The 27577-nt window shown below is 37.3% G+C and overlaps 2 protein-coding genes across 4 annotated transcripts; one reads left to right on the top strand and one right to left on the bottom strand.

Moving 5' to 3' along the window:
- Nucleotides 1–2846: 2846 nt before the first annotated feature.
- LOC137957108 (cellulose synthase-like protein H1) lies at nt 2847–6575 on the top strand. The gene is made up of 9 exons (XM_068804827.1): nt 2847–3103; nt 3218–3542; nt 3648–3776; nt 4510–4626; nt 4735–4951; nt 5078–5224; nt 5303–5478; nt 5574–5924; nt 6030–6575. The coding sequence occupies exons 1-9, from the start codon at nt 2847–2849 to the stop codon at nt 6573–6575; spliced, it is 2265 nt and encodes a 754-aa protein (XP_068660928.1).
- Nucleotides 6576–13031: 6456 nt separating this feature from the next.
- On the bottom strand, nt 13032–18763 carry LOC137954810 (auxin response factor 2-like). 3 transcript variants are annotated; one of them, XM_068801711.1, is made up of 15 exons: nt 18616–18763; nt 18344–18488; nt 17848–17960; nt 17648–17743; nt 17456–17512; nt 17127–17282; nt 16927–17011; nt 16411–16501; nt 15890–16054; nt 15626–15745; nt 15448–15523; nt 15182–15350; nt 14478–15070; nt 13886–14076; nt 13032–13486 (listed from the first exon to the last, which is right to left on the bottom strand). In XM_068801711.1, the coding sequence occupies exons 2-15, from the start codon at nt 18447–18449 to the stop codon at nt 13342–13344; spliced, it is 2163 nt and encodes a 720-aa protein (XP_068657812.1). In that variant the 5' UTR covers nt 18450–18488; nt 18616–18763; the 3' UTR covers nt 13032–13341. The 3 variants fall into 3 exon arrangements, with proteins under 3 accessions (XP_068657812.1, XP_068657814.1, XP_068657815.1); XM_068801713.1 differs by having other exon boundaries at nt 18652–18763; XM_068801714.1 differs by lacking the exon at nt 18616–18763 and having other exon boundaries at nt 17837–17960; nt 18344–18429.
- Nucleotides 18764–27577: the final 8814 nt, after the last annotated feature.

Raw genomic sequence — 27577 nt, 5'->3', positions numbered from 1 at the left:
AAGTAAATGAAGAGTCAAAATTGATTGACCAAAAGGAAGAAGTTGAGGAGCCTACATTATTCCTTTGACTAAAGGAAGAGCCCGTGGGAGAAAATAGTACATGGTACTTTGATAATGGTGCTAGCAACCACATGACAGGTGATTGAAGCAAATTTGTGGAACTTGACAATAACGTAATGGGCCATGTATGTTTTGGTGACAATACAAAGGTGGAGTTTAAGGCAAATGTAAAGTCTTATTTCAAATGAAAGGTGGTGGCCACAACATTCTTCATAATGTTTATTACATTCCCAAGAAGAAAAATAATATTTTGAGTATTGGGAAATTTTTTTAGAGTGGATACAAAATCACCATGGAAGAACGCTTTCTTTGGCTTAGAGATCGAGAAGCCAATCTTATTACTAAGGTCACAATGACAAAGAATCGAATGTCTATGCTTGAAATGAATAACATTGGAGCAATGTGTTTAAAAGCTTGTGTGAAAGATCCATCTTGGATTTGGCACATGAGATTTGGTCATCGAAACTTTGGAGGACTTAGAGACATGGAAGAAAAGAATATGGTGAAGAACATTCCAAAAGTTAATCATCTCAATCAAGTATGTGAAGCGTGCTTACTTGGCAAGCATTCAAGAAAGAGTTTTCCAAAACAATCCACTAGAAGAGCCACTAGTCCACTTGAACTAATCTATGTTAATGAATGCGGTCCTATCAAGCCTCAATCTCTTGGTAAAAACTCTTACTTAATCCTTTTTATTTATGACTTTTCTTGAAAAACATGGATATATTTTTTGAAGTACAAGAGTGAGGCTTTTGATGCATTCAAAAAGTTTAAAATTCAAGTTGAGAAAGAAAATGGTTATGAGATTAAAGCACTACAAACCGATCGAGGGGGAGAATTCACTTCCAATGAATTTAATAATTTATGTGAAAGACATGGAATTCGTCGTCCTTTAACAATTCCTTGATCGCCACAACAAAATGAAGTTGCAAAGAGGAAGAATAGAACAATTCTCAACATGGCTAGAACAATGTTGAAGAGCAAGATAATGCCATAAGAATTTTGGGCAAAAGTTGTTGCTTTTGCAATCTACCTCTCAAATCAGTCACCAACAAAAAACTTAAAGAATGTAACGCCGCAAGAAGCATGGAGTGGACGGAAGCCAAGTGTGTCACACTTGCGAGTTTTTGGATCAGTAGCCTATGTTCATGTTCCAGAACAAGAGAGATCTAAGCTCGATGATAGAAACAAGAAGTTTGTGTTTATTGGTTATGACAAAAATTCAAAAGGCTACAAGGTCTTCAATCCTAGAAATAATAAAATTCTACAAGAATGTTTTCTAAGGAAGTAATCCAAGAATGTTTGAAGACTACAAGAAAACTATGACTCAAGAATTTGAAATGAGTGACATGGGCTTCATGTCTTACTATGGCAATTGAAGTAAAGCAAATGGAGGATGAAATTTTCATCTCTCAAGAGGCTTATGCAAAGGAAGTGATCAAGAAATTCAACATGGTGAATTGTAACCCCACCAATACCCCCATGGAATGTGGCATGAAACTTTCTAAAATGGACGATGGAGCAAGAGTGGACCCAACTTTATACAAAAGCTTTGTGGGAAGTTTGAGGTACTTGACTTGTACCAGACCTGATAGTTTGTTTTCAATTGGAATTGTGAATCGATTCATGAAAAATCCCTCTAAAACGCACATGAAAGTAGCTACAAGGATTCTTCATTATCTTAAAGGTACCTTTGACTATGGAATTTTTTATTCATCTTCAAATGAATTCAAGTTGGGAGGGTATTGTGATAGTGACTATGTTGGAGATATTGATGATAGAAAAATCACTATTGGGTTTGCCTTCTTTTTGGGAAATAGTGCAATTTCTTTGTGTTCCAAGAAGCAACCCATAGTCACTCTCTCAACATGTGAATCTGAATATACTGCAGCAACTTCTTCTGCCTGTCATGTAATTTGGTTAAAAAGACTATTATAGGTTCTCCATTTAGAACAAAGTGGAGCAACCAAGATTATGATAGACAACAAATCGACACTTGCTCTAGCAAAGAATCCAATGTTTCATGATCGATCCAAGCATATTGATACAAGATATCATTTCATCTGACAGTGTGTTGAAAAAATGGAAGTTGTTATGGAATAGGTGAAGTCACTTGATCAAGTTGTTGACATTGTCACAAAGCCTCTCAAATATAAAAGTTTTCATAAGCTGAGAATGTTGATCGGTGTTGCAAAGATATCAAGTTTAAGAGGGGGTGTTGGATATTAAACTTGACTGGAATCAAAGAAACATTTGAAAAGTCTATTCTCATTTAAATGGTACAAATAATTTGTCATTGGAAAGCTATGCATGTCTAGGTTCTAATGAATCAGATCATTCATGAATTTTTGTTTTCTAGAAGAAGTTATTGTCAATTTACTACAGGTTGTTCAACAAAATTAAAAAGAAAATGTAGTCATTGATTAATGTCTTTTAATGTGATAAGATGCATCCATTGACTAATGTCTTTTTTTGTGAAAAGATGCATCCATTGACTAATGTCTTTTAGAGTGATAAGATGTATCTATTGATTAATATCTTTTGAGTAATATAAATACTCATATACTCAAGCTTTGTAAATAGAGCAAGCAATTGTATTAAAGAAATTTCTTTTATCTTTTGTCTCTCCTTTGTTTTTCTTCTTCCTCTCTCTTTCTTTGAGTTGTTTGCCCACCTTTGATTCCAACAATAACCGGAACCATTCGTTCAGAGAGTCGACACTCACGCTTTCTGTCTAACAATGATTTAAGCCTCGGATCAATCCATCCCCACGACCACCTTTTTCTATGGCTCAGCTCTCTTCGGCTCTCCTCCAGGAGAGAATTTCTCGCAAGAACTCTCTCCGGAGAGTCTGCGATCTTGCCATCTTCTTCCTTCTTCTCTCTCTCCTCCTCTACCGCTACGTACACCTGGGGAATAATGGCTACACTTGGCTCCTGGCGTTCCGATGCGAGTTCTGGTTCGCATTCATGTGGCTCTTGAACATGAATATCAACTGGAGCCCTGTTGTTTACAAAACACACCCAAAACGACTCTTGGGCAGGTAACTGAAGCGACTGTAATTTATTCCATGTTCTCTGGCTTTTATTTGCATATTCAAACTGGGCTTAAACCGATGTTCCATTTTTTCTGTTAATTGATGATACGAATTGAAAAGAGTTTCGGAGCTTCCTCCGGTGGACATGTTTGTGACCACGGCAGATGCTGCTCTCGAACCTCCCATCATCACTATCGACACTGTACTTTCTTTGTTGGCCGTGGATTACCCAGCGACCAAGCTAGCTTGCTATGTCTCAGACGACGGTGGCTCGCCGGTCACTTTTTACTCGCTACTCCAAGCAGCAGAGTTCGCCAAGCTGTGGATCCCCTTCTGCAAGAAATACGAGGTCGAGGTTCGAGCTCCTTCCGTATACTTCTCCAGACACTCCCATCCGCCTAGAGGATGTTCAACAGATTTTTCTGGAGAATGGAGAGAAATGAAGGTGAATCCGTGTAGCTCTTCAAATCCCAGTCTGTTTACGTATTCTTAAGAGAATCTGCAATTATGAATTAAATTTCATTAACGTGTTCTTTTCCTATCCACGCAGGAGCAGTATTATGAACTTCGCCAAAAAATTGAGGAGGCCGGCAGAAATTCAGCAGCTCTCTTGCATTTAAAAGGAGAACACCCAGAGTTCTCTAGAATTGAACGGGGCAACCACCCAAGTATCATTAAGGTACATAACTCAAGAGTTTAGGGCTAATTTGTGAACAACCCATCTAATTGAATAGGGTCATTTAGGTTTTCACCCAACTTTTTAAACATAATAAGACAAATGGCCAATTTTTGAACTTATTTAGAAAAATACCAAACTTTAACATGTGTATAATTAAAAGTGACACATAAGCTTTGACCGATTACGTGTTACCATGTCATCATAACATATAAGCACTCAGTGAGTCAAACGACATCAACTTGTCATCTTATAGACAAGTCATCACCCATGTAGGATGCCACAATATTATATGACACAAAAACCCTCTATTTAAAATACAACGTGGCAAACCATGTCATCATCCATGTAATATATTTTATTATCGATTTTAAATATTTATAAATTAAAAAAATTATTTAAAAAAATATTTTAAAGTTTAAAAATTACATTTATCAATATATTTTAGGCTCATGTGGTGCGTAATAACATGGCATGACAATGTGTCAAATTATTTAATGACGAGGTAACCTTCATGCAGGATGACATGTTTGTAACATGACATGTCAGTTGACCTACATATCACTTTTGACTATAGACATATGCCGTTGGCCGGTCATAGTTGGGTATTTTTTTAAATATGTTCAAAATATCGTCATTTGTCTAATTACATTTAAAAAGTTGGGTAAAAACCTAAAAGTCTCGATAATTGAATATTCAAGAGGCTGCTATCAGTGCTGATGCTTTGTTCTAGCAGGTAGTTAGCGAGAACACGGAGAATCTTCCTGACGGCGTTCCTCACTTGATTTACATCTCGAGAGAGAAGAGGCCAAAAATCCCACATCACCACAAAGCAGGAGCCATGAATGTCCTGGTAACAACCGCCCTCTCCTGAATAAGATTATGAACAAAGGATTTTCAATTGGTTCGCCTAGAAATCGTTCCTAATTTAGATGATTGATTTGGTTTTTTGGATGACCAGACGAGAGTATCTGGGGTTATGACGAATGCTCCGTTTATGCTGAATGTGGACTGCGACATGTTTGTCAATAATCCACAGATTATCCTCCATGCGATGTGTCTGCTGCTAGGCACCCACACTGAAACAGAGAGCGGATTTGTGCAGTGCTTTCAGCGTTTCCATGGAGCTCCCAAAGATGACCCCTTGGGGAATCTGTTCATTGTTTCGCAGGAAGTAAGTTTTGGTCTAGAACATTTGTTAGAGCAGGTTCTTATGAATCGAAAATTTGATAAAACCAGACATTGGTCAGATTTTTGTTCAATAAAGTTTTGATAATTTAAATTCGTGTATTATCTTCAGTCAGGCTTGCCAGGATTTGCAGGCATTCAAGGACCATTTTACGGAGGAACTGGTTGCTTCCATAGAAGAAAAATCATTTACGGACAGCATCCTCAAAACCCAGAAAACAATACGACAAAACTTGATTATGTGAACGGTAGACTCCAACAGTGTTTTTGGTTTTTTTCTTTTGGCTGATAGATTCTTGTATTTTTCTCTGTTCTTAAAAAAAAGCGTTTCATAGGATCAGATAAGAAAGGTGTAGAAAGAAAGTTTGGGCAATCGCCGTCTTTTATGGCTTCAACAAACAGGACAATAAGTGGAATTATCGAGAAAACAAATCGACCAGACATTTCGAGCTGCATTGTAGCCGCCGTCGAGGTCGCCGATTGCCGCTACGAGTTGGGTACCAGCTGGGGAGATGAGGTGCGTAGAGTACTGCAACTGTCAATATTGGGAGAGAAATCCTTACATATATATTTTTTTCTACTTCTAATCATATTTACTCCATTTTGTTATAGGTGGGATTGGTTTACGGAGCCGCTTCTGAGGATGTTTTGACAGGAATTAAGATCCACTCGATGGGTTGGAGAACAGTGGTCCTAGAGCCGAATCCCACTGCCTTTCTGGGTTGTGCTCCAACTAGTTTCGCCACTTCCATGTTGCAGCAGAAGAGATGGGCGACTGGCCTTCTTGAGACTTTCTTCCACAAGCATAGCCCAGTCCTAGGAACACTCACCAAGAAGCTCAAAGTCCGGCAATGCATGGCGTATATTGTTTGTCTGCTGTGGGCCGCGCGCTCTGTTCCAGAGCTCTGCTACTCATTGTTACCGGCATATTGTCTCCTGAGCGGCACCTCTTTCCTCCCCAAAGTGAGTCAGTACTGCAACAGTTTTAAACTTTCAAGAGGGTTCTCAAATCTTTTAGACCATATCTTCCTCTCTTTCATTCTCACCCGACTGCTCTTTTTGGACCAGGTCACGGAACCGGCAGTGATAATCCCGATCACCGTCTTCTTGCTTTATCAGCTCTACACGCTAGTAGAGTTCATCGCATGCGGGCAGTCAGTCCGAGCATGGTGGAACAACGAACGCATGAGACGGATAACGTCGGCGACGTCTTGGTTGTACGGATTACTGAGCGTTTTTCTCAAGCTCGTGGGTTTATCGGAGACCCTCTTCGAACTCACGAGAAAGGAAAAGAACGATTCCGACGAGGATTCGAACGGAAATGCAGTGAAGTGGACGTTCGACTCGTCGCCGCTGTTCGTCAGTGGAACGGCGTTGGTGCTGGTGCATATAGGAGCACTGTTGGCTGCCTTATCAAGAGTAATGGTGGGAGAAGACGTCTTAGGGACGCAGCCAGGCGAGCTGTTTTGCAGTGTTTGGGTGGTGGTGAGCTTCCTGCCATTCGTGAAAGGGTTCTTTCGTGGAGGGAATTATGGGATTCCATGGTCTGTCCTCTTCAAAGCAGCAGCATTGGCTCTTCTCTTCTTCTACTTCAGCAAAGGTCTCAAATTGTGAATGGAATTGCTTTATCGCGGCATTGGTGAGCAAAAGAAATAAGCCAAGCAAAATGAAATGTGCTTAGAATTAAATGATTGTTTCTTGTCAATTTTATTATGTTTCGAATTTCAAGTGTGACATATTTTCCATTAGAGAGTCATTTAATTGGACATTGATGGATAATAATTATGGATAGCATTTTTTATTATTGATGTTCTCCTAATGGTTGTCATCACCCAAGAACCTTGCATGAGAAAATTTTCACTATCATGCTCTAGTAGTGAAGAATACGAAAATACTCTAGCTCTCTTTTAAGTCAAGTATAATCTCCAACTAGATTATCCCAATATTTTCCCAAGAGATTTTCATAGAACTAGATTCCAACTTTAGTGGGTACTCCTCGACATTCGCGGCTCTAGAATGCCAAATCTTCTAGCTTTCAAAGTACTAGAAAACCTCTTGTAGTGAAATATGGAGCTTGATGGCACGATGAATGCAAAGAATGTGAAGAAAAAATTAGAAGATTTAGGTAATTTAGAGTTTCTCTCTTTAAAAATGTTACATCAAAATTTGAAGTACATAAATATTTTTTTAGAGGTTTGGTATGACAATATAAGCTCAATGAATACATTATAAGTTTATGAGCTTATTTATAAATTTCATAGCTAAAATAGTCATTTTTGACCATTTACAAGAAACTACAAAAAGATATGATTGATCATGTGTTTGTAACAGTTATATTTTTTGTCCCTAAGCTCAATGATGGATCAGGTCATCAATCAACAATTTTTCAATATTTTACAAAACTCATTGATTGATCATGCCTTAGCGATTGATTGATCATGCACTATGTTAATTCATGATGATCGATCACGCCTATGGAATGATCAATCATATTTTATAAAATATATCGTGTGGCATTGTTCATGATCGATCAAACCTTTGTAGGATTATCAATCACGCCTACTATAAGTGTGCAAAAATGATTTACAAGCAAGATGACTAAGGGTCTTGAAGTTAAAAAATATCTAAATGCAATTAAAAAAATATGTTTGGAACACATTTAATGTCCTAATGTTTTCCTTGAATTCAAGATTGGTATAATACACAAGCATGTGATTGGAGTTTCAAGTAAAATTTATATTTGGTGAAAACTTAAAGTTATAATTTCAAAACATTTCCATAAAATGTATATGATGATTTTGAGTATAATTTTAAAATTAGAATGTCCTAAAACTCAAAAATATTACTGGATTTAATAATAGGAGTTTAGTTGTCTATTCTCCTACATGATTATAATTTTTAAGATTTTTTTAATGATGCTTAGAAGTTAATCTTAAAATCTTTGTTTGTCACCATTATGTACGCTCTTTTTCACAACAACAATTTTCAATGAATTTTTACTTCAGGTTTTGACTTGACAATCTATTGATCATCTCATAGAAGGTATGTCTCTAAAATACACTAATAACACCGTTAGAAGAACACTTTCAAGCTACCCATTTTGTTATCATCTAAACAATGGAGACTAAGATGATGTCACCAATGGCCTAATGCCCTAATATTAAGGTTTTTTTATGCCAATCAAAAAGTGTTGGAAAATGTCATAGAAACGTTTTCCTGTTGATCAAAATTTTCCCGCATTAAGTGTCGTTTTTGGGGATGAAAAACATTTTCCCATTGATTCTTCTTGATTACTCTAACATTTTAAAAAAATTTAAAAAGAGGAAAAGAGTTTCCTATAGGAAAAATAAACCAAGAAGAACTAAAGTGGTTCTTCATCACTTGCTTCTTACTTTTAACATTTTTTTAATATTAATAAAAAAATAACTTATTTCTAGTGTAAATAAAAATACTAGAACTAGTTTTCTTGTTGTTTCCTATGGTGTCACAAATAAAATAAAACTGGTCAAAGGGTAAAAGATTTTTCCATCGTTTTGTTTTCCTATGGCCACACAAATGGTCCCTTAAAAGAGTAAGCTTGTTGTGAATTTCTTCTGAAATAAAAAAATCAGGTGCATTTTCTGTACAGAGTGGGAAACAAAGTTAGGCAATACTATCAATTATGGAAAGATCTACAAAAACCTTTTACCAAGGGAAATTGAATTTCTATAATAATGTGGGAGGATTCAAAAGTAGTACTTTAGGTAGTAACTTAAATCTAAGTTTGACTTTGAAAAATGAAAAAAAAAAAATCCTAGAGAAATAAGACTACATTTGGCTTTCTTGAAATAGCATAAGAACATTAGAAAAATAAGATAGCAACTAATAGAAACTAACAACAACAACTTTTTTTCATGGGGTATAGCAAGAAAAAAATAATCTTGTAACACAATGACAAAGAGAAAGAATGTTGAATCTTTCTGAATCTTGAATACGAAAAACTTGTCGGTTTAGTGTCAACCTGATAAACCTTAATTGTATGGATTTGCATTTCATTTTTGTTGAATGTTGCATTGAGATGCTATTCCATCAACTATTCATTTTTCTAGTGTCAAGGAATGGTCTCCATCTGGTAAGAATATTCAAGTGAATCGATAATTAGTCTCATCGACTTAATTAACACATATATAAGTTTTAGGGAGGCAACAAATTGAAGATCAGAACATCAAATTAACATTTTCATCTATTGGGTAGGGTTTTAAATAGTTCAAGCAAGAGAAAGGATGGGAAATCTTGATGAATATAAATCCAAATTTCAATGGCAAAAATTGATTTTTTCAAGAAGTCATCCCCTCTCTCACTCTGGATGGCCGGCCGGAGGGCAGGGAGGTAGTGGATTGTATAAGACATATGTGATAATAAAATCATGTAAATATACAAAAAAATATAATAATATATATTCCTTTCATTTTGAAACTAACTTAATGGAATTTTAAAGGAACAGACTTTCGTAAGAATGTTTACAAGTGATTAGCTTGGTCCCTTTCAACCAAATTAGGTCTAATAGCACGTCTCACTTGTAAGATTATGGAGGTATTTATTTGTTTCCAAAGGTCACTATTAACGAATAGGATGAATCTCCCCAAGCTAATCATTCACAAAAAAACTATCCTAGGTATTCATTAAAAACTACCCTAGGAAGCCATTCATTAATAAACCATCAATTAATATCCCCCTAAGTAGCCATTCACTTAAGGTTAACATGCCTTACTACGCCACCTCTACAAGGGGATGTGTTGGCCAATATTCCATGTAATGAACATTACAACTGACTATACAGTTGGATATGAACCCCATACTTATAAATTCATGGTTATTTTTAGTTTATAAAATAAGATATATATTTGAAACAATAATTCCAACAATCTTCCACTTGGTTTCAAATTTTCAAAACTTTCAATTTTTCAAACAATGTAAAATCAAACCATGACTAAAGGCATTACAACAAAACCTTCAGTATATATGTGTAATTAACTCAGGCCTACACAAAAATATATTTCTTGGAATCTAATGTTGGAGAATCAATTCAATTAGTGCTCGTCAAGTTCAGCAGTTTCTGTTCATGGTATACTCAAAACTTAAGGACTTCAAGGTAAAGCTCTAGACCGATTGAATAATAGCCATTAAGGATATCATACTCATACAGTTCCAAAATCTTGAACAATTTAGATATCCAACTCTCACTACCTATTGAGACCCTTTCATATACATGTACCAGTGTATATCTAATAGGGAAGTTGAATATTAGGTAATCACCGTCCACTACATACTTAGAACCTAAGGAGCTCATAGTAGTAGGCTCTATACTAGTTTGAGTAGTCACTAAGGATATTGTGCCTTCTTAGTCTCATAGGACTAGACAATTAGATATCCAACCATCACTCCCTACATAGACCCAACTGTCACTCTATATTGAGACCCTATTGTGTACAATACGAGTTTATGCCTAATAGGAAAGTTGAACCTTAAGGCAATATCGAGTGAATCGTATGTAATTTACAAATTTTCAAATATACATTTGTAATGACATAATATAAAAATGAGACCATAATTACAATATCAATTCTAGTATTCTCCCACTTGTCTCATAATATATCAAAAGAAAGAACCCATCTTTGCAAAATGTATAGTGAAATTGGTTATCAGTAGACATTTTATAAGAGAATTAACTAAATTGCCACAAGAACAAATTTGACGGACAACAACCTCTTATTTCTTCAACATATCTCGTATATAGTAATATTTTCCTTCAATGCATTTACAGTAGCAGTTATTTTTTTTATCTTTTGTGATAGCAATAATAGAAGTGTTATAACAAAATATCTGAATTAACTAGTAAAAACATGAATAAAGCCAACAATTTAGAACTATTGGCACTAAATCAATAACAATCATTAAAACCATCAATAAAAAAAAACAATTGTGGTTGTTGAACCATCGTTAGTAGGAGTGGGCATCATGTCAAGTTTTACCGGGAACCCAATCCGACCTTACCCACAAAACTCATGATTAAGGTTTGTTTCTTAGAATTTATTTTTCGATCACATTATATTGAAGATCAAGATATTTTGCAAACTAAAGTTACAAACTCCAGCTTGAGGAGAGGTGTTGAAGAAGTGATATTAAAGAGTTTAAAATGAGTCTCATGCAAAACATATCTCATAAGTTTCATGGAGTCTAAGGTGAATCTTATGAAAGACAAGTCTCATGTGAGAAGCAAACAAGGAAAAAGTTATAATAAAATATCTTCCTAGTTATGTTTTGCCTCTTTATATTTTAGGTGTGATTGGGTAAATTGGGAAAGTATAATTAGTTAGTAATTAAAAAAAATTATTCTATTAATAAAGGTGTCTAGAGGAGGATAAGAAACCAACAAGTTTTCTTCCATAGAGATAGCAAAATGTGGCAAACTAAGTCTCCTCTTAATGGGATTGCAAAACATAGCAAAGCCAAAGTCTCCTCTTCATAAGGAGTGGCAATGTAAGTTTCCTTGTCATGAGCTCCATGGGATTACAAGATGTGGTAACACAAAGTCTCCTCGCCTACAAGGATTTACAATATGTTGCCTCAAATCAAAATTATCCACAGATTCACCTTTATTGGTTAACACATTTGACTTTAGGCTCAAAAGTTTCAATTTGACCCATAGTTGACTATCAATCGAAGTGTTGATTTTGGTTGATTATATTGACTAATGGTTGACTTTTCCTTGACCCTTGATCCGGATTGAGCCATTTTTCAAAATATTTGAAGAAGGTAAATACTTGATTTTAACCATTACATGGACTATAATCTCGATCATTAATTAGTACTTGTGTTAAATACCTAGCCAATATTACCCAAAAAATCGACCTGGTAAGTAGCGGAAAGCTAAGTACTTAACCCCATGATCATAACAATACTCCCACCATTATTAGCTAACATCCATAACGGAAAACCAAGTACTTAACCCTAGGATCATAACAGCAATATGGACCATTGATCATGGTTCTAAATAAGATAATCAAATTTTGACCATGTACAAGTAATAATCAAATGCTGACGTCTACAAGTAATAATCAAATTTTGATGTCTACAACAAGTAAAAATAAAAAATATTAGACAACTTTGTAGTAAAAAAATGAAGAACCAAATAAAAGTTTATAATCGAGTTTGAATACATTAGCTTCAACCAATTCAGTTCGATTCCTACTCTTTTGAACAACTAAACCAGGTTTAGGTCTAGAGTGAAACATAAACCGGACCATGTGTGATACCTTCCATTACTCGAGTGAAACATGAACCTAACCATGTGTTGGTGGGTAGAAATGGTTGGAGAATACTAAGAAATTCACATTTCTTATTCTAATTTAGGTAACATATTTATTATACAATTATATTTTTTATTATTAATAAAATAAGCTAAAATTAAATGCTTTAATTTTGTTAATCTCATTAAAGAATGGCCATGGATATCCATGAATATTGGTAAATTGAGTAAATACCATAAAGAATTATGGGAACCAGAGACAAAAATAGTTATAGTCCCCAAAATACTAAATTACATACAATTTCCCTTCTCCCCATCCTAAGGAAAGACGAAGGTCCCAAGAATAAGGCAATTTAATTGAAAAAGACCACAACATCAATATCCGTTCTTATCATTAAATCCGCATTAGAAAACGAAATTCAAAGAATAAAGCCAGGTATGTTTTCAATCCTAATATTCTAGCATATTATAAATTCTATATTAGAATTTACTATTATGGATTCTAACAAAACCCTCATGTGTTTGTTTTAGAATATCAACTCTAGCCAAATTTCTATCAACCCAAGACAAGACAACATGATTCAATTTAGAAATTATCAAGCACCATTCTGTCCGTCGCCTTTGCAGCGTTCTTCTTCTTTCCACATGAATAGACAAACCTGTTTGGTCTCATATGACTCGCCAACCCTGATATCTCATGGAGACATGGCTCAAGAAATCTACACAGACTAACAACAGTGGGTTCCAGGGATCAAGGGAACGACATCACAGCATTTGCAAGTCAACATGAAATTATGTATTAGTAATCCAGGAAACTAGCACAAGTTCACCAATTACATGCTAGACTATTCAATATACATTATTTGACATGATAATTATATATCTGTATCGAAATGCAGTGTTAAGTCCCTGTATTGAAACTCTTATGTATGCATCAAGGTGTTTCAAGATTTTCCGACAAGTCCCACGAACCTAAGCTCTTCGAAACCACTTAAAAGAGTGGTAATGAGATCAAGACTTTGATGTAGAAGAGAAACGAGTCAGGACTTATCTACTAAAATGAGTTAATAAGAGAGGATCGAAGCTTGCACTTTACATCCCGCAAGTTGATGTAGTCTCATTATCTCCAGACACTTCGATGCATTTGCCTGGTTTTGGGATCAGCGATTGGACATCCAACTTGGACACTTCCTCTCTTGGGTAGATGAATAACTTCTGCACCATTAAGCAGAACTCCCTGTTCTCCAGAATAGAATATTTGCATCAGTGAAACAGCAAAAATTGTATTTATTTGAAATTGCATTGAAGATGCAAAATTGTAAAATTGGTGCCAATATTTGACCTAAAATTGCTCAAACTAAACAATGATTTCAGACCCACAAATTTTTTAGGCTGTACCATTCGAAAGTGGAATGATATCTGCCTGGGACAATCAATAGCTGAATACATGCAAAACTGGAAACATCTAGATTTTGGATTCTTGAACAACAATGGGCGTGGCCCACGTCAACATTAGGTCATATCTGCATTGCTTGTCTGCTTTTATTTGGCTCTACCACCAGGCAGTCCCTGGTCCCTAGAATTTACTTGGTGAAGAAAATCAAAATCTATAATCTTGTAGGAGATTTAAACTTACGGCCACGGATAATCTCCAAGCAGCATAATGTCCCCTTCATCATCTGTGTATATGACCTGCCACCCCTTGCTCGGATCTACCAACTCCCCTTTGAATTCAAACATTCGGTCAAGCTCAAGAGTTAATTCATCATATCCATCAAATTTAGCAAGGTCAACAGACCTCCCAAGAGCAGTTCCCTGCTTATGGACCTGAAGCCAAAGCAAAATGTACTCCCCTAATAAGAATTCCATTAAAATAAAATAAAAAAAGTCAATTCACAAGACAAAAGACAGCAAACAGAAAAACAATACTGATTTAGGAAAATTCAGTATCTATGCAAAGCAAAAAAACATTAAAACTCCTCAACAAACAAGAAATGAGTGTCCCTCGAGATCAGGACGGTGGGAGGGGGGAGGGAAGCGGCATGGTGCATGCCTAAAAAGATCATTCCATAAACACTGACACAGCAAGTGACAGAAACTCCCCTAAAACCAAACTGTGTCTGACGACAACTGATGCATGAGCCTTTGGCTCAATCATATTTCTCAAGAAACTTAGTTACATAAGAAATAAGACAATTTAGTCAAAAACTCATGTCAGCATTTCTCACCTTGGTGCAACTCCGGGTGCTAGAGCAATTATTTTTTGCTGGTTTCTCTAGACCAGTTCCTGAACCACTTGAAGCATATGACTTTGAAGCCATTGATGGCTCTGAAACTATATCAGATTCGATAACTGCTGTATGAGACGCTGCTGCAGTTGCCATGCTTGACAGCCCATTTTCACAAGAAGTTGCAACATGTAGGGTGAAAGGTTCTGGTGGATTCGCACCAAGATCAACACCAAAAACCTTACAACCAGAACCTTCTCCCAAATGGGTAATAGACGAAGTTGCAACTGTCTTGTGCATAAGACTCTGCCATTCATGAAACCCACCAACATTTGGGACAAATCTCATGTCCTCCCCCGACCTACAAGCCGTATATGATGGAAAATAGTAATGTGGCTCTTTAGTTATAACATATAAAGATTTCTCCAAATCCAACTGGTCATTGTGGATCCAGTGTGATGCACTTGGCTGTTGGGCAATCCTCGGTTCATTATCATTGGAAGAAGATCGTGGCAAGGCCACATTTTCTTGACCTTGCAAGACCCCCTGGTGTTCATGGCCTGACAAATGCTCAGTAGAACTCTTTAACAACCCTAGAAAGACCAATCAACAAACATAAACAGAAATCTGGGAACATCAGAAGAAGAAGTAATAACTAATGGGAGAATAAGCATTTAAGAGAAGGGAATATCAGGATAACTGACCCTCCTTGGAGTAAGAAGATAGCTCAGGAGAGGGTAAGAGACTAGGGCGTGGCTTCTTGGTCCGAGGCAAAAGAGAAGCAGGCATTTGTGATGTGGGTGTAAATGGTTCAATCTTCCAAGGAGAAACTCTATCTGGTCTTGCTATGCTCGATGTTTCATCCCATTGAACCTAGCATACAGCAAAACATGAAGTGGAATGCAAGCAATATCAATCATCAGTATCTGGAAACAAATGTACATGCAGGATGAAGCATATGGCAGCTTACTTTAAGACTTCTCCATTTTGATCCAGGCCATTTTACAGGATCAAGGTCCTCGATACCAACTATTGTGCCACTAAACCTGGTCATCAATACAATATCATCGTTGAGAAATTTATTAAGTGGAAGATTATGTAAAATTCACTAAAGAAACAAAATAAAAAAGAAAGAAATTTTGGCATGCCTTTGTTCTAAACCTTCTTCACCTTCAAACCTCATCCTACACCTCATACCAATGGAATAGTTACTTCCAAGAGATTCCACGTATTGGTCATACGGAATTATGAATTCAGAAGGACTTGTCCTGAGGAACATTATTTTAGCCTTTTAGTCCAATATTAGGAGCCCACATGTAACAGCTACAAAATATTTATAGGCAATTCAGAAGACAAGTAATATTCACATTTACAATCTTACAAGAATGATGTGCTTTAGGAGAGCTGCTTACCTAGGACGGTAATAAACACTGAACATGGTCCCAGTGGAAATAGCATGAGATGCAGTTGCTAGTACACCAATCTGCATAGTGTGGCTTGATATAACAGATGTTGATGCACTCTTCAGCTGCCTCATTGCATGGCGAATCCCCACACGAAGTTCCCCATTTTCACCCCTGCATGAGATCTCTTTGAACAGAATTACACACTAAATAATGATACAAAATGTAACTTAGCAAGAAAATGTCAAAAAATAACAAGCAGTTTATGATGCAAACCTACAACAAATATTATGAGAAAAAATGGGCCTGGGCATGAGATAAAGTTTTGGTCTCAAATATATAACCGGTTAGGACTATTAATGGCAACACCAATAAATAGAATGAACCTCCAAGTGAGTGAATCAGTTATAAAATGTCAGACCAGGGCCGGGTCATGTATTACATATACATGGGTATATATAGATTAAAAAGTGAGAGGGAGAGAGACAGAGACAGAGAGTGAAAGAGAGGGAGGAAGAGAGAGACAGAACCTGAGGAAAATAAAAGCATCCCCTGCAACAAGTTTCTTCAGGCTAACAAACGTGCTCCACCCACTTGTCAGCAAATGTCGCCGTGGCTGACCTATTACATAGAAGGTTGTACATACAGAAATCAAGTCACTAACAAATCAAATTAATTCAAGAACTAATATAAGTGAATCTTTTTTTGAAGAAAAATTAACAAATCTATACTCGCAACCTTGTAGTTATCTTATTATAAGTATCTACTTTCTCTACCATTTGCCTTCAATCAATGAATAGTGACATAGAACCGATGCAGTCATGCATGTGAAACTTTTTCCTCTTTTATCTTGAATGTTGAAGCCCATGCCCTGGTGAATTTTACCTGATCATTGAGCCAAATGCCACTCACATGAAATTTTTTCCAATTGGCAACATAGAATGTCCCATAGTTCATATATATCAGTAACACCAACAAACTCCTGACTCTCTTTCTTTGTGATTGAGAGTTATATATACAGAGAAATAAAAGCCAATGATATTTACCACGAAAAATATGACGAAATCGCCACTCAACACCATGCAAATCCTTGGCCACCAGTTCTTGAGTTGGAGGCTGCTGAGACATGTCCTGTAAAAACAGATAGCCATAAAATTATTTCTCTTACATCTTAACAATATCTGAAACGAAATGCTAAAACAACAAGGGAAAAACTTATGACATTATAAATTGGAAAGACTCGGACCAGAGGTGGAAGGCAATCATCTGCATGACGCTTAAGTACAGAAAATCCCCCATGTGTGCTGGTGTCTGAAGCAGTTAGAGTCTTACAGAAAGAGTATACATGAGATCTTGGAGCCCATGGTGGCAGAGCCTCTTTCTCAGAAATTGTCTCATCTTGCTGCCAAGATTAACACATAAAGTAATACAAATTCAACAAGCAGAGCCGACATCTTTCTTTAATAAATCAAGGCAGATATCACAATTTACAATCAACTATATGCATATACGAAAACACCAATTACCTGTATCAAAGTCGAAAAGAAATGGATTTTAGAATATGATAGGACCCACCTTTTCTTCGGGAAGCAAGGTTACTTGTGCATAGACCTCGTCTGTGTCGCATTCAGCCTGCACAAAACCATCATAACTAGAACATAAATAAAACGAGCGGATTCCTCTTGCACCCAAAATCACCACAGTTGCAAAGTGCCTACGAAAAAGTAAATAAATCTAAAGCATTGGTCGAAGCGATGGAAGGTGGACCTTGAGCTGAACATAGACCACCCTACAGAGGATCTTGGAAGGCAAATTATAATTCGGCATTTGTTGACTAGTGCCTTGATTCGTATATGCCTCCACCTACAGGAAACATAATATAGATGATCCATATACAAAAACATTTTTAACTTCCTGTTAAATACTCTTTCAAACAGAGTCCCATACGAGAGAGACCTCAAACACACCTGCTCCATATGGCCCTGAGGGAAGAAGTAGACCCTCTCTCCGACGCGGGGGACGGTGACCAGTGGACCCGCACATGCATGCCAGAGTTCAGAATAGAGATCATCACTTTCACCTGAAGTGGAGCAACAAGAGGCGTGGATGTACAACATTAGCGTAGCAACATAAGAAGAGATCAACAGAGAGCGAACAAGAGAGAAGAGAGAAGATAAACTATTAGAATAACGCAGATTTTGAAAGTTTCAAATAAAACACAAGAATCAGAAACAGAGGAAATGAATGGTAGTATGGAAACCGAGAAACAGCCCGGAGAAAAGCCTCCACTACAAAGAAACAGTACATCATACAAACAAAAAAAAGTTAGCAGTTCCAAAGGAAATAAAATATTAATATAATACCTTCACATTGACCAGAGAAAGGAAAAAATAAAGATAAAGAAGCCAGACGTGCAAGAATCGAAGTCAAATGAAGAAGACGATGAAGGGCAAACAATCTCACCTTGGCTTCTAAAATGCAATGCATCTTCGCCAAATGAGGTAGCATTAGAGTCCTTAACATTGGGGCGCATCCCCTTTGATTTCAAGCCATCACCTACAGAACCCATTTAATACCCCTCCGTTTCTCAACAATCCTTCGAAGCCAGCTACCCGAAACAGAAGGGAAGATCAACTCAGAGGCAAAACAGACAAGAGGAAGTAAGAAACACACACACACATACACACCGAGAGAGAGAGAGAGAGAGAAAGAGAAATGGAGTTGAGGGTATGAACCAGGGAAAGGGAGTAGTTGAATGTTGAGGAACCCACCGCTCCGGCGCCTGGTCGTGTGAATGGAGTGTCGAACGTACGACACCTTGCGTTCCTTCATGTCAGTCGAGGATTCCTTTTTTAGAGACTGCCATTTGCTGGTTGCTCCTTCCGTTTCCCCTTCTACTTTTCACTCTCTCTAGAGGTGTTTCTGTCGCTGCTGCCTGCCACGACAACGTACAGAGTACATTACCGTAAGAGAGAGACTGTCAGCGTTAGAAAGTCAGGAGGAGAGAGAAGCCAGCCTAATCGATAGCCGGCGAAGCAAATTCGGATATTATTGACACTTTTTCACGAAAACATCGCCGAGTTTCCCCCTCTCCTCGTGACCTGCCCATGACCACATAAACGTATATAAACACATTTCGGACTTGCACTCTGTAATTGCGGATTTGGTTAATTTGCTACACTTTTCTTAGATATACAAATGGGATATTTATCAAAATATCAGATTTAAAAATATATATTTATCTAAATAACCTTATTTGTAACCAATTTTTTAAAATTTATTAAAAAATATCATTTACTTCATTATATTTATAATAATGTTATTATTTTATTTTTATTTTAAAATTATATATCTTAAATATTTATATATATTCATTTAAAGTGATAATTTACCAATTACAATACAAGAACTCGAGAACGGTTTAACTGACGAGGAGAACGGTTTAACTGACGAGGAGAGGAAGAGCATCGAGCGGCAATCGGCGAGGAAATGTAGCGAGTGAAAGCGACAAAGGGCCAGCAAATAGCAGAGTGAAAGGGACACGTCGAGGCATCATGGGGCTAAGCATTGATTATAAAGGCGGCTCGCCTCCTCTCCTCGATTACACCAACTCTCCCGTTCTCGCCGTCTCTCTCTCTCTCTCTGTCTCTTCTCTCTCCGTCACTTAACGCCGTTAAGTTCCCTCTGTCGCCTCCTGCCACGGCAGGCAGCCCAAGGAGACCACTTCTCCGCCTGCCACGTCGGGCCCACACCCCCCTTTCCCGCCTTGCCAAATGACGCGTTTGAACTGCAGCCCCATCTGTCTCTTTACGGCTTAAATTTAAGGCCTTCTGCAAAGATGCATTTTAATAACGAAAATGACCTCGTGAGATCATATGAGACGATTAGTTAGTGATTTCTTGTTAAACCAAATAATAGATTAACTAATTTTGGATAAAAAAAGGCTCGGCAGTTTTTGGCTTTCGCAGAGTGGGACCGTTTAGGAAAGTCAAATCGGACCATTCATATAACAATCGGTACCAACTAGTCCGGCAATCGTCCCGCAGAGGAAAACTGTCAAAACCCTACAAGGAGACCCACCTGAAAAGCAGGAGTGGCACCCGGTTCGTGGTGTCGAATACGGAGCACTAGGCCGTGCCGAACCGCTGGGTCCAGAAAAGTAGCTTTTTCGTTTTCTTCTTTAATTGGGTTTGTTTGTAATTTGAAGATAGGAGGGGCACTGAAGAAGGAATGACAGAGGTGCTACCTGGATGCCCGACAAACCACGCCAAATCCTCTGCGAATTTCCTTTAACTTTCCAGGATTCAACTTTTCCTACTTTTACCAATAACTGACTTCAATTTTTTTCTGCCAAAACCTTGTCCATAGAACTTGTTCCCACGTAAAACCTAGGTCCCTTATCTCATTTTACGCTGCAAAAAATATAATTATTTGTTTTTTTTACTTAATATGAGATGAAACCAAGGTTATAGCGCTAATGTGGGTTTGAGATTGTGTTTGGAGTGGAGGAGGGAAGAAACTCCTTAGTATCCTTATTCCTTCTTTTCAATTGGACGGGAAAAACCCTTATTATTCTTTATTTGTTGAAGAGCAAATATGAAAGAATCATATATCACTCATAGTAGAAAGAAGTTTGTGTAAAACCTCGGTTCTATCTTTCTTCCTTATTCATATATCGCATACAAATACACTTATTTATACAAAAATATTACAAGAAAAAAACATATATTTCGGATCTATGAAGTTATTATGGAGGACTTTTTCCTCTATTTTTACGGATCTGGAAGAAGTCATCCTCAGTATCTCACACCAACGGTCCCCCTCAAGTTGGTGCATATAAATCTCTGATGCCCAACTTGCCAAGTGAGTTGTAGAAGTTTTTACTTCATACAGCTTTTGTAAGTATGTCTGTCAACTGACCGTCAAATTTAACAAACGAGAATCAAATTATCTTTGCCTCAAGGTTTTGCTTGATGAAGTGTTGATCTACTTCCACATGTGTAGTTCGATCATACTAAACTAGGTTATGTGAAATATCAAAATAAATCCATCTCACAGTTTGGGCCAAAGCCAATTTCGGTTAATAATCTCTGAAGTCAAAGAAACTTACAAAGCCCTTTAGTCATTCCACGAAACTCAACTTCAGCACTTGATAACACTACCACCTTTTGTTTCTTACTTCTCAGAGTAACTAGGTTCCCTCCAACAAATGTAAAATTGCCTGAGGTGGATTTTGCATCTGTATAACCTTCAACCCTTAGGTGATGGTTTCTTGAAAACATGAGTCATTTTCCAAGGGAGGACTTTAGGTATCGAAGAATTTGAAGCACAACATTCATATGATCTTCACTTGGACAATGCATGAATTGGCTTACTACACTTACTGCATATGCGATGTCAGGTCGTGTATGAGAGATATATACAAGTTTCCCAACCAACCTCTAGTATCTTCCTTTGTCTGTTGGCACTTGGTCTGGGTATTTTCCAAACTTGTGATTCGGGATAATTGAGGTATATGCAGGCTTACACTCCAATAGTCCAACTTCTGATAATATATCTAGTATATATTTTCATTGGGAAAGGAATATACCTTGTTTGAACCTAGCAACTTCGATTCCCATAAAATATTTGAGTCCTCCTAAATTTTTCATCTCAAATTATACTACCAATTGCTCTTGAAGTCTTGCTATTTCTTTTGGTTCATCTCCTGTAATGATCATATCGTCTACATACACTATCAAGGTTGTTACTTTACCTCGTCGATGCTTTAAGAATAGTATATGATCTAAGTTGTTTTGTTTCAAACCATATTTTCGTATTACCAAACTCAATCTCCCAAACCATGCTCTAGGAGATTGCTTCAAGTCATATAAAGTTTGTTGGAGTTTGCACACGGTCTTGGCTTCAGAATTTGCTATATATCCTGGAGGAATATCCATGTAGATTTCTTCTTCAAGATCTCCATGGAGAAAAACATTTTTAACGTCAAATTGGTGCAGTGGTCAATCAAGATTAGCTGCAAGAGATAACAAAACTCTAACAGTATCTAATTTGGCCACTGGTGAGAATGTCTCTTGATAATCCATGTCATATGTCTGTGTATATCCTTTTGCTACTAGCCTTGCGTTGTACCGTTCAACTACTCCATCGGATTTGTATTTGATGGAGATTACCCATTTACATCTCACTATTCTTTGACCTTCAGGTAAATGAACAAAACTCCAACTCTCATTTTTCATTAACGCCTCCATTTCTTCCTTCATAGCTTGAGTCCACCTAAGGTTTTTCAAAGCTTCATCAACACTTGTGGGAATATGGTGTGAAGAGAGTTCATTTGCAAACTTCTTGAGGGGTTCAAATAGGTGGTTTGTAGACACATAGTTGGTATTAGGATATTTCGATTTGTTTTCCTTCTCTTCGGGGGAATATTTGTTCGGTGGTTTGCCCCGATTGAGCCTGACAGGTAATTCATAGCCAACAGGAATAACTGTATTATTAGAATTTTGAAGTGTGACAAGATTACTTACCTCAATTATATTCTCAAGAGATGGGTCGTTGGATATTAAGGGGAAGAGGGGTATTGCTTCATCAATTTATGAGGATATCTTATCTGGATCTGGTTCCATAGTGGTTACTATACCAGTGTCCTTAAACTAATCATATGTCATCCAATTCAGCTCTTTTTGTTGTGTCTACCCCTAAAGAGCAGAACTGGATGTAGCAGACGAGTAGTAAGATTAAGATTCAAGAAATGTGACATCCATAGTTACAAATGTGCGCTGAGTAGTTGGATTGTAGCAGCGATACCCTTTTTTATGGACCGCATATCCCAAAAACAGACACCGAATGGCACACGAAATAAGTTTCGAGTGGTGGGTCTCAGAGTTGGCGGTGGTTTCGTCCACCACTGGTCTTTGTAGAGATTAACAAACACAACACAACCAAAAATTCAAGGGGAGAGCATGAGCACTGAGGGTAATGGAACATAGTTTGAAAGGACTTGTAGGGGAGTCTTAAACTCAAGAATTTTAGAAGGCATATGGTTAATGAGGTAGGTAGCCCTAGTAACAGCATTAGGCCAATGATGGCTAGGCACTTCAGTCCCAAGTAAAAGAGCTCGAGCTGTTTCAAAAATGTGGCGATTTTTTCTCTCTACAATACCATTTTGCTAAGGAGTATGGGGGCACGAGGTTTCATGAATCAGTCTATGGTGTTGGAAATAATCACAGAACTGATGATTCACGTATTCTCCACCATTATCAGATCGAATAATTTGAATGTTGATAGAGAACTGTGTTTGGATCATCTTATGAAAAGATTGAAAGGTATGAAAGACTTCGTCTTTGTGTTTCAACAAGTAAAGCCAATTCATTCATGTACTGTCATCAACAAATATGACAAACGAACACCAGACTTAACATCTTTGGGGGAAGGACCCCACACATCAGAGTGAATTAAAGCAGAAGGAGTATCACTCTTATTCATACTTAACGGATAATTGACTCAATGACTTTTAGCTAGAATGCAAGTCTCACAGTTAAAATCCAAATCTGACAAATTCAAAAATAGATCAGGAAATATATGTTTCAAATACCCAAATGAAGGATGGCCTAACTGACGGTGCCACATCAAAATTTGTTACACTTTGAGGTCGTTCGGGTGTCGCATGTGATATGCACGACCTACGCTGAAATCTTCCATGTAATAGAGCCCCCTCCTCTTAGTACCACTCCCAATGATCTCCTTAGTAAGAATATATTGAATAAGACAAAATGTAGGGTAAATAAGAACCGCACAATTCAACTAGTCGGTAACTTTACTCATTGATAGTAACTTGTGAGAAAGACAGAGCATGAGTAGTGTATTAGATAATTGTAGAGCTGGTGATAACATCACTGTTCCAGCCCCTATTACTGGAGAGATAATTCCATTAGCTTTGGCAATGTTATTTCCCCGAGGAGTAGTGTATTGAGAAAAATCATTTCCATCAAATGTTTTATGGTCTGTTGCTCTAGAGTCAAGTATCCACGCTTTGCAATCATCCTCTCTAGTGAATCTGAGGAGAGCATTACCTGGGTCCGCATCCGTCTGAGGAGGTTGAGAGAGATCACCGTTCAAATACCCCAGTTTGTCTTTGTCTAAGATATACATCTTGACAACTTGGGATAGGTAGAATCTAGTCCAAGTCGAGTCTTGGTCTGAGTCTGGTATGAGTCGAGTCCGTTCCAAATCTGGCTCAGGTCGATTCTGGTGCAGAGTGAGTCTGGTCCGGTCTGAGTCGCTCGGCTTCGAAATTAAATGTCACTCCCTAATTTTGGGTGGGTTTAATTCTGAAGGTTCATCGTCCCTGCGATGATACCTCTGATCCCGCGAAATTTTGGGTGGGTTTAATTTTGAAGGTTCATCGTCCCTGCGATGATACCTCTGAGCCACGCGGGACGAGAGATTCTCGTTGGGCAAGCCATCGTCGACAGTGGGGAAGCTAGATTTGATTTCGAAGGTTCATCGTCCCCGCGACGCTGCCTCTGAGCCACGCGGGGCGAGAAATTTTTCGTTGTGCAGGTCATCGTCCCTGTGAGCTCCGTCGACAGTGGGAGAGGTCTCCGACTCCAAACTTAAGCCTCCATTCTCAACAATCCGTTCGTGCCGAAGAAACAACTGCACAGGAATCTCTATAGTCGGATTTTTCTCCCTGCATCGTCGCCGAAGCCGATCTCTAGTTTAGACCCGCTCTGATACCACGTAAAACCTCGGTTCTATCTTTCTTCCTTATTTATATATCGCATAAAAATATACCTATTTATACACCAAGATTATGAAAAAAAAACATATATTTCGGATCTATGAAGTTATTACGGATCTGGAAGAAGTTATTACGATGGACTTTTTCCTCTATTTTTATGGATCTGTAAGAAATCCTCCCCAATATCTCACGCCAACAATTTTACAAATAAATAATTAATATAACAAAATTTTACAAGAGTCTCACTCTAAATAGGTATTCATTGTACTCGATTTATATAATATCATTAGATTTATTCTCTCCTAAATTTCTAACACGGTTTCATAGCAAGTTGTGAGTTAACTGGATCAACCCACATAGGCAATGAAGCACTTATTGCAATGTGATCTTTTATTAGTTTAGTCTTTTATTTATCCTTTTAGTTTTTGCTATGTTCAATTTCTAGTTTCACTTTTTTGACCAACCATTTCAATCATCCTCCCTAGACTCGTCTTTATTTTACCAGTTTGGTTTGTTGGGGCGCCTCTGCCTCCTCAAGTAATCTCCTGCTACTAGCAGAACCTCTACTCAGACGATCGATTTCAAAAATCTAGACTATCAATTATGCTTAGCAACCTTTCTTGGAACAAACTGGTTGTCGTGCTCGTTGCTGTTGTTGAGCCCCGAATAAAAGTTGTCAGAAATCTGCTGCTATTTTTCTCATCGTCCAACCAAATTATTCGCCTGCGAAAGATGTTTATGTTTCTCAAGTTTCTATTCCCGCCGCTTGTGTCCCTGTTTAGGTTAAGCACGAACACCTTAATTACTCCAAATTCTGGAATGCTGAATCCCGGATAAGAAGGTGGAGTTCAGGGATCATGTTGCCTAGAAAAACAGGGATGCTTGAAATCTACACACCTGCACTATTAGATGCAAACGAGAGTTGTATTTTGTAGCTACTTTGCTTGAGACAGGACGGTGGAAGGAGTTCTCATTGAGGTGAATCCATTGAAAAGAGTCTATGGCCATAACTGCTGAGTGATCTAGCACTTACCACCACCAGCGCCACCACCACCGTTGCTACCCGATTTGAAAAAAAATCTTGCGAAAGGGACTCTGCATCTGAGAAATTGGGGATTTGGTTTTCTGGACCGTTGTTGCCAAAGTTCAGAATCCCTGAGCAGCCAAAAAGCAGTATAATCTGGTTAACGCGCTGCCTGAAGCTTTGCACTTTGGTTTTGTTTCCCCCAGCCTTTCTACTATGAATTTGATTGCAGGAGGAGCTTCAGTTTCTGCTTGTTTGACTCATCCGGCTTGTGTTCGTCTTCTATAATTGCTACAAGGTTTTGCCATTGAACTCAACTAATTCGTCCAGAATGCGCCTCTTTGCCTCTCCATTCAGGCTCCTTTTAAGTAGCAGCATATGTAATCACTTTTAACTCATTATTGTTTTTCTTTAGGTAAAACAAACATGATTATTATACGAATATATAATTTAATGTATAATTAAAATATATTAATATACTAATTAATTAAATTATATATTATATTATTTAATAATTACAGTTTATTATATATTAATATAGTAATTATGTGAGCTAATAAAATGTGCACATGATTAATTATAAAAAATAAATAAATAAACAGAAAAAATTGATCAAAACACACTATATTTTTACGTATTATTGCATCATTCAGAGGAAAAACAGCACTAGAGGCGGACGAAATCGCCTCGTCTGGACGAAAAACAATGGCTGAGAATAGGATTTACGAGTTTTTTTTTTTTTAAAAAAACATGTGTGAAGTGCACGTCCGAGTTCGTACGTTGTACGGGATAGAGCGTCGAGGGGGGGGAAATAATTTCCCCCCTCAACCTAGGTATCTGGGGGGGGGGGGTTTCTATGTGGCGCCGGTGAGAGTGGTGGCCGACTGATCTGATGGCGACATGCGGTGGTAAGGGGGTGACGACATGCAGCTGCTCTGGCTGGGGTACGACGAGGCAAGGGCGAGGCTCATGCAATCGGTGAATTATTGGGTTTTGGGTGACTTTAAAATCATGGAGCATGTGAAGGACAAATTGGTATGGACTTGTAAATTACTCTCCATATTTCCCTCATAACATTCATTTTCCTTTACTAATAATTAACCCGTTGTAAATCATATTAAATATAGAACAAACTCATGATGGGTCAATGTTAATGTATAATTAGAAGGGGTTAGTACGTCTGGAATTATTTTAAAAAAAAAATCTACTGAAGCAAAGTTTAGGGCTGCAAATGGATCAGGTTGATCTGCATTTCAAACCTCCCTTGATTTGCAAAATTCAATCAATTCATGGATACCCAACCTTATGGTATTGATATTTAGTATGTGGATGTGTCACAAACATAGCTTAACCTGAATTGATTCGATCCACAAATTAAAATGCATTAGATTGAATGTAAAATTTTAAAAACCAATCAATTCATGGATACCCAACCTTATGGTTAATAGTATAGATCTAAGTAACTATGTTTTTTTTCTATAGAGGGTTGTGTGTGGGTCATATAGCCCCTTGAACACACCTGACCAGTTTGCAGCCTAATAAAAATAGAAAAAATAAATTAAGTCTTTAGGTTTTTAATAACATAAAATAAATTAATATTTTTTTTAAATTAACTATTTAAACATATACGTTTAATTTAAATTAAAATATAAAGTAAGTTTTATATAATTCATAAATTATTTTACATCCATGAGTCGCAGAGCCTCTCTTCTCCCTCTCGGCATACTGTTGGAGCGTTGCCTTCGTCGTTGTTGCTTGTTGGCCTGCCATTGTCTCCCGCCATTATCGACACCGTGAGGAAGACGACACTGGTTTAATAAAATTAAACCAACTTCATAACTTTATTATATTTATTTTTTAAATAATTCATATTATTTATTTATTTATAAAATAATTATTTTTATTTATTAAGTATATTCAATTTGTAATT

This window comes from Aristolochia californica, unplaced genomic scaffold (assembly GCF_029961685.1).
Source record: "Aristolochia californica isolate CCGP_79_NKW_82.1479 unplaced genomic scaffold, dmAriCali1.0.hap1 SCAF_2, whole genome shotgun sequence".
Lineage (NCBI taxonomy): Eukaryota > Viridiplantae > Streptophyta > Magnoliopsida > Piperales > Aristolochiaceae > Aristolochia > Aristolochia californica.
This window is presented reverse-complemented; position numbering and strand designations above follow the sequence as displayed.

Bases quoted from the DNA above. Each gene is read 5' to 3' on its own strand.
- LOC137957108 (XM_068804827.1), top strand. From the start codon at position 2,847: ATGGCTCAGCTCTCTTCGGCTCTCCTCCAGGAGAGAATTTCTCGCAAG. The intron at 4,627-4,734 runs GTAACAACCGCC...TTGGATGACCAG, and splicing joins CAGGAGCCATGAATGTCCTG to ACGAGAGTATCTGGGGTTAT. The intron at 5,225-5,302 runs GTTTTTGGTTTT...TCATAGGATCAG, and splicing joins GAACGGTAGACTCCAACAGT to ATAAGAAAGGTGTAGAAAGA.
- LOC137954810 (XM_068801711.1), bottom strand. From the start codon at position 18,449: ATGGGTTCTGTAGGTGATGGCTTGAAATCAAAGGGGATGCGCCCCAAT. The intron at 16,502-16,926 runs GTAAATATCATT...TCTATGTAATAG, and splicing joins ATTTCGTCATATTTTTCGTG to GTCAGCCACGGCGACATTTG. The intron at 15,071-15,181 runs GTCAGTTATCCT...TGGTCTTTCTAG, and splicing joins ATCTTCTTACTCCAAGGAGG to GGTTGTTAAAGAGTTCTACT.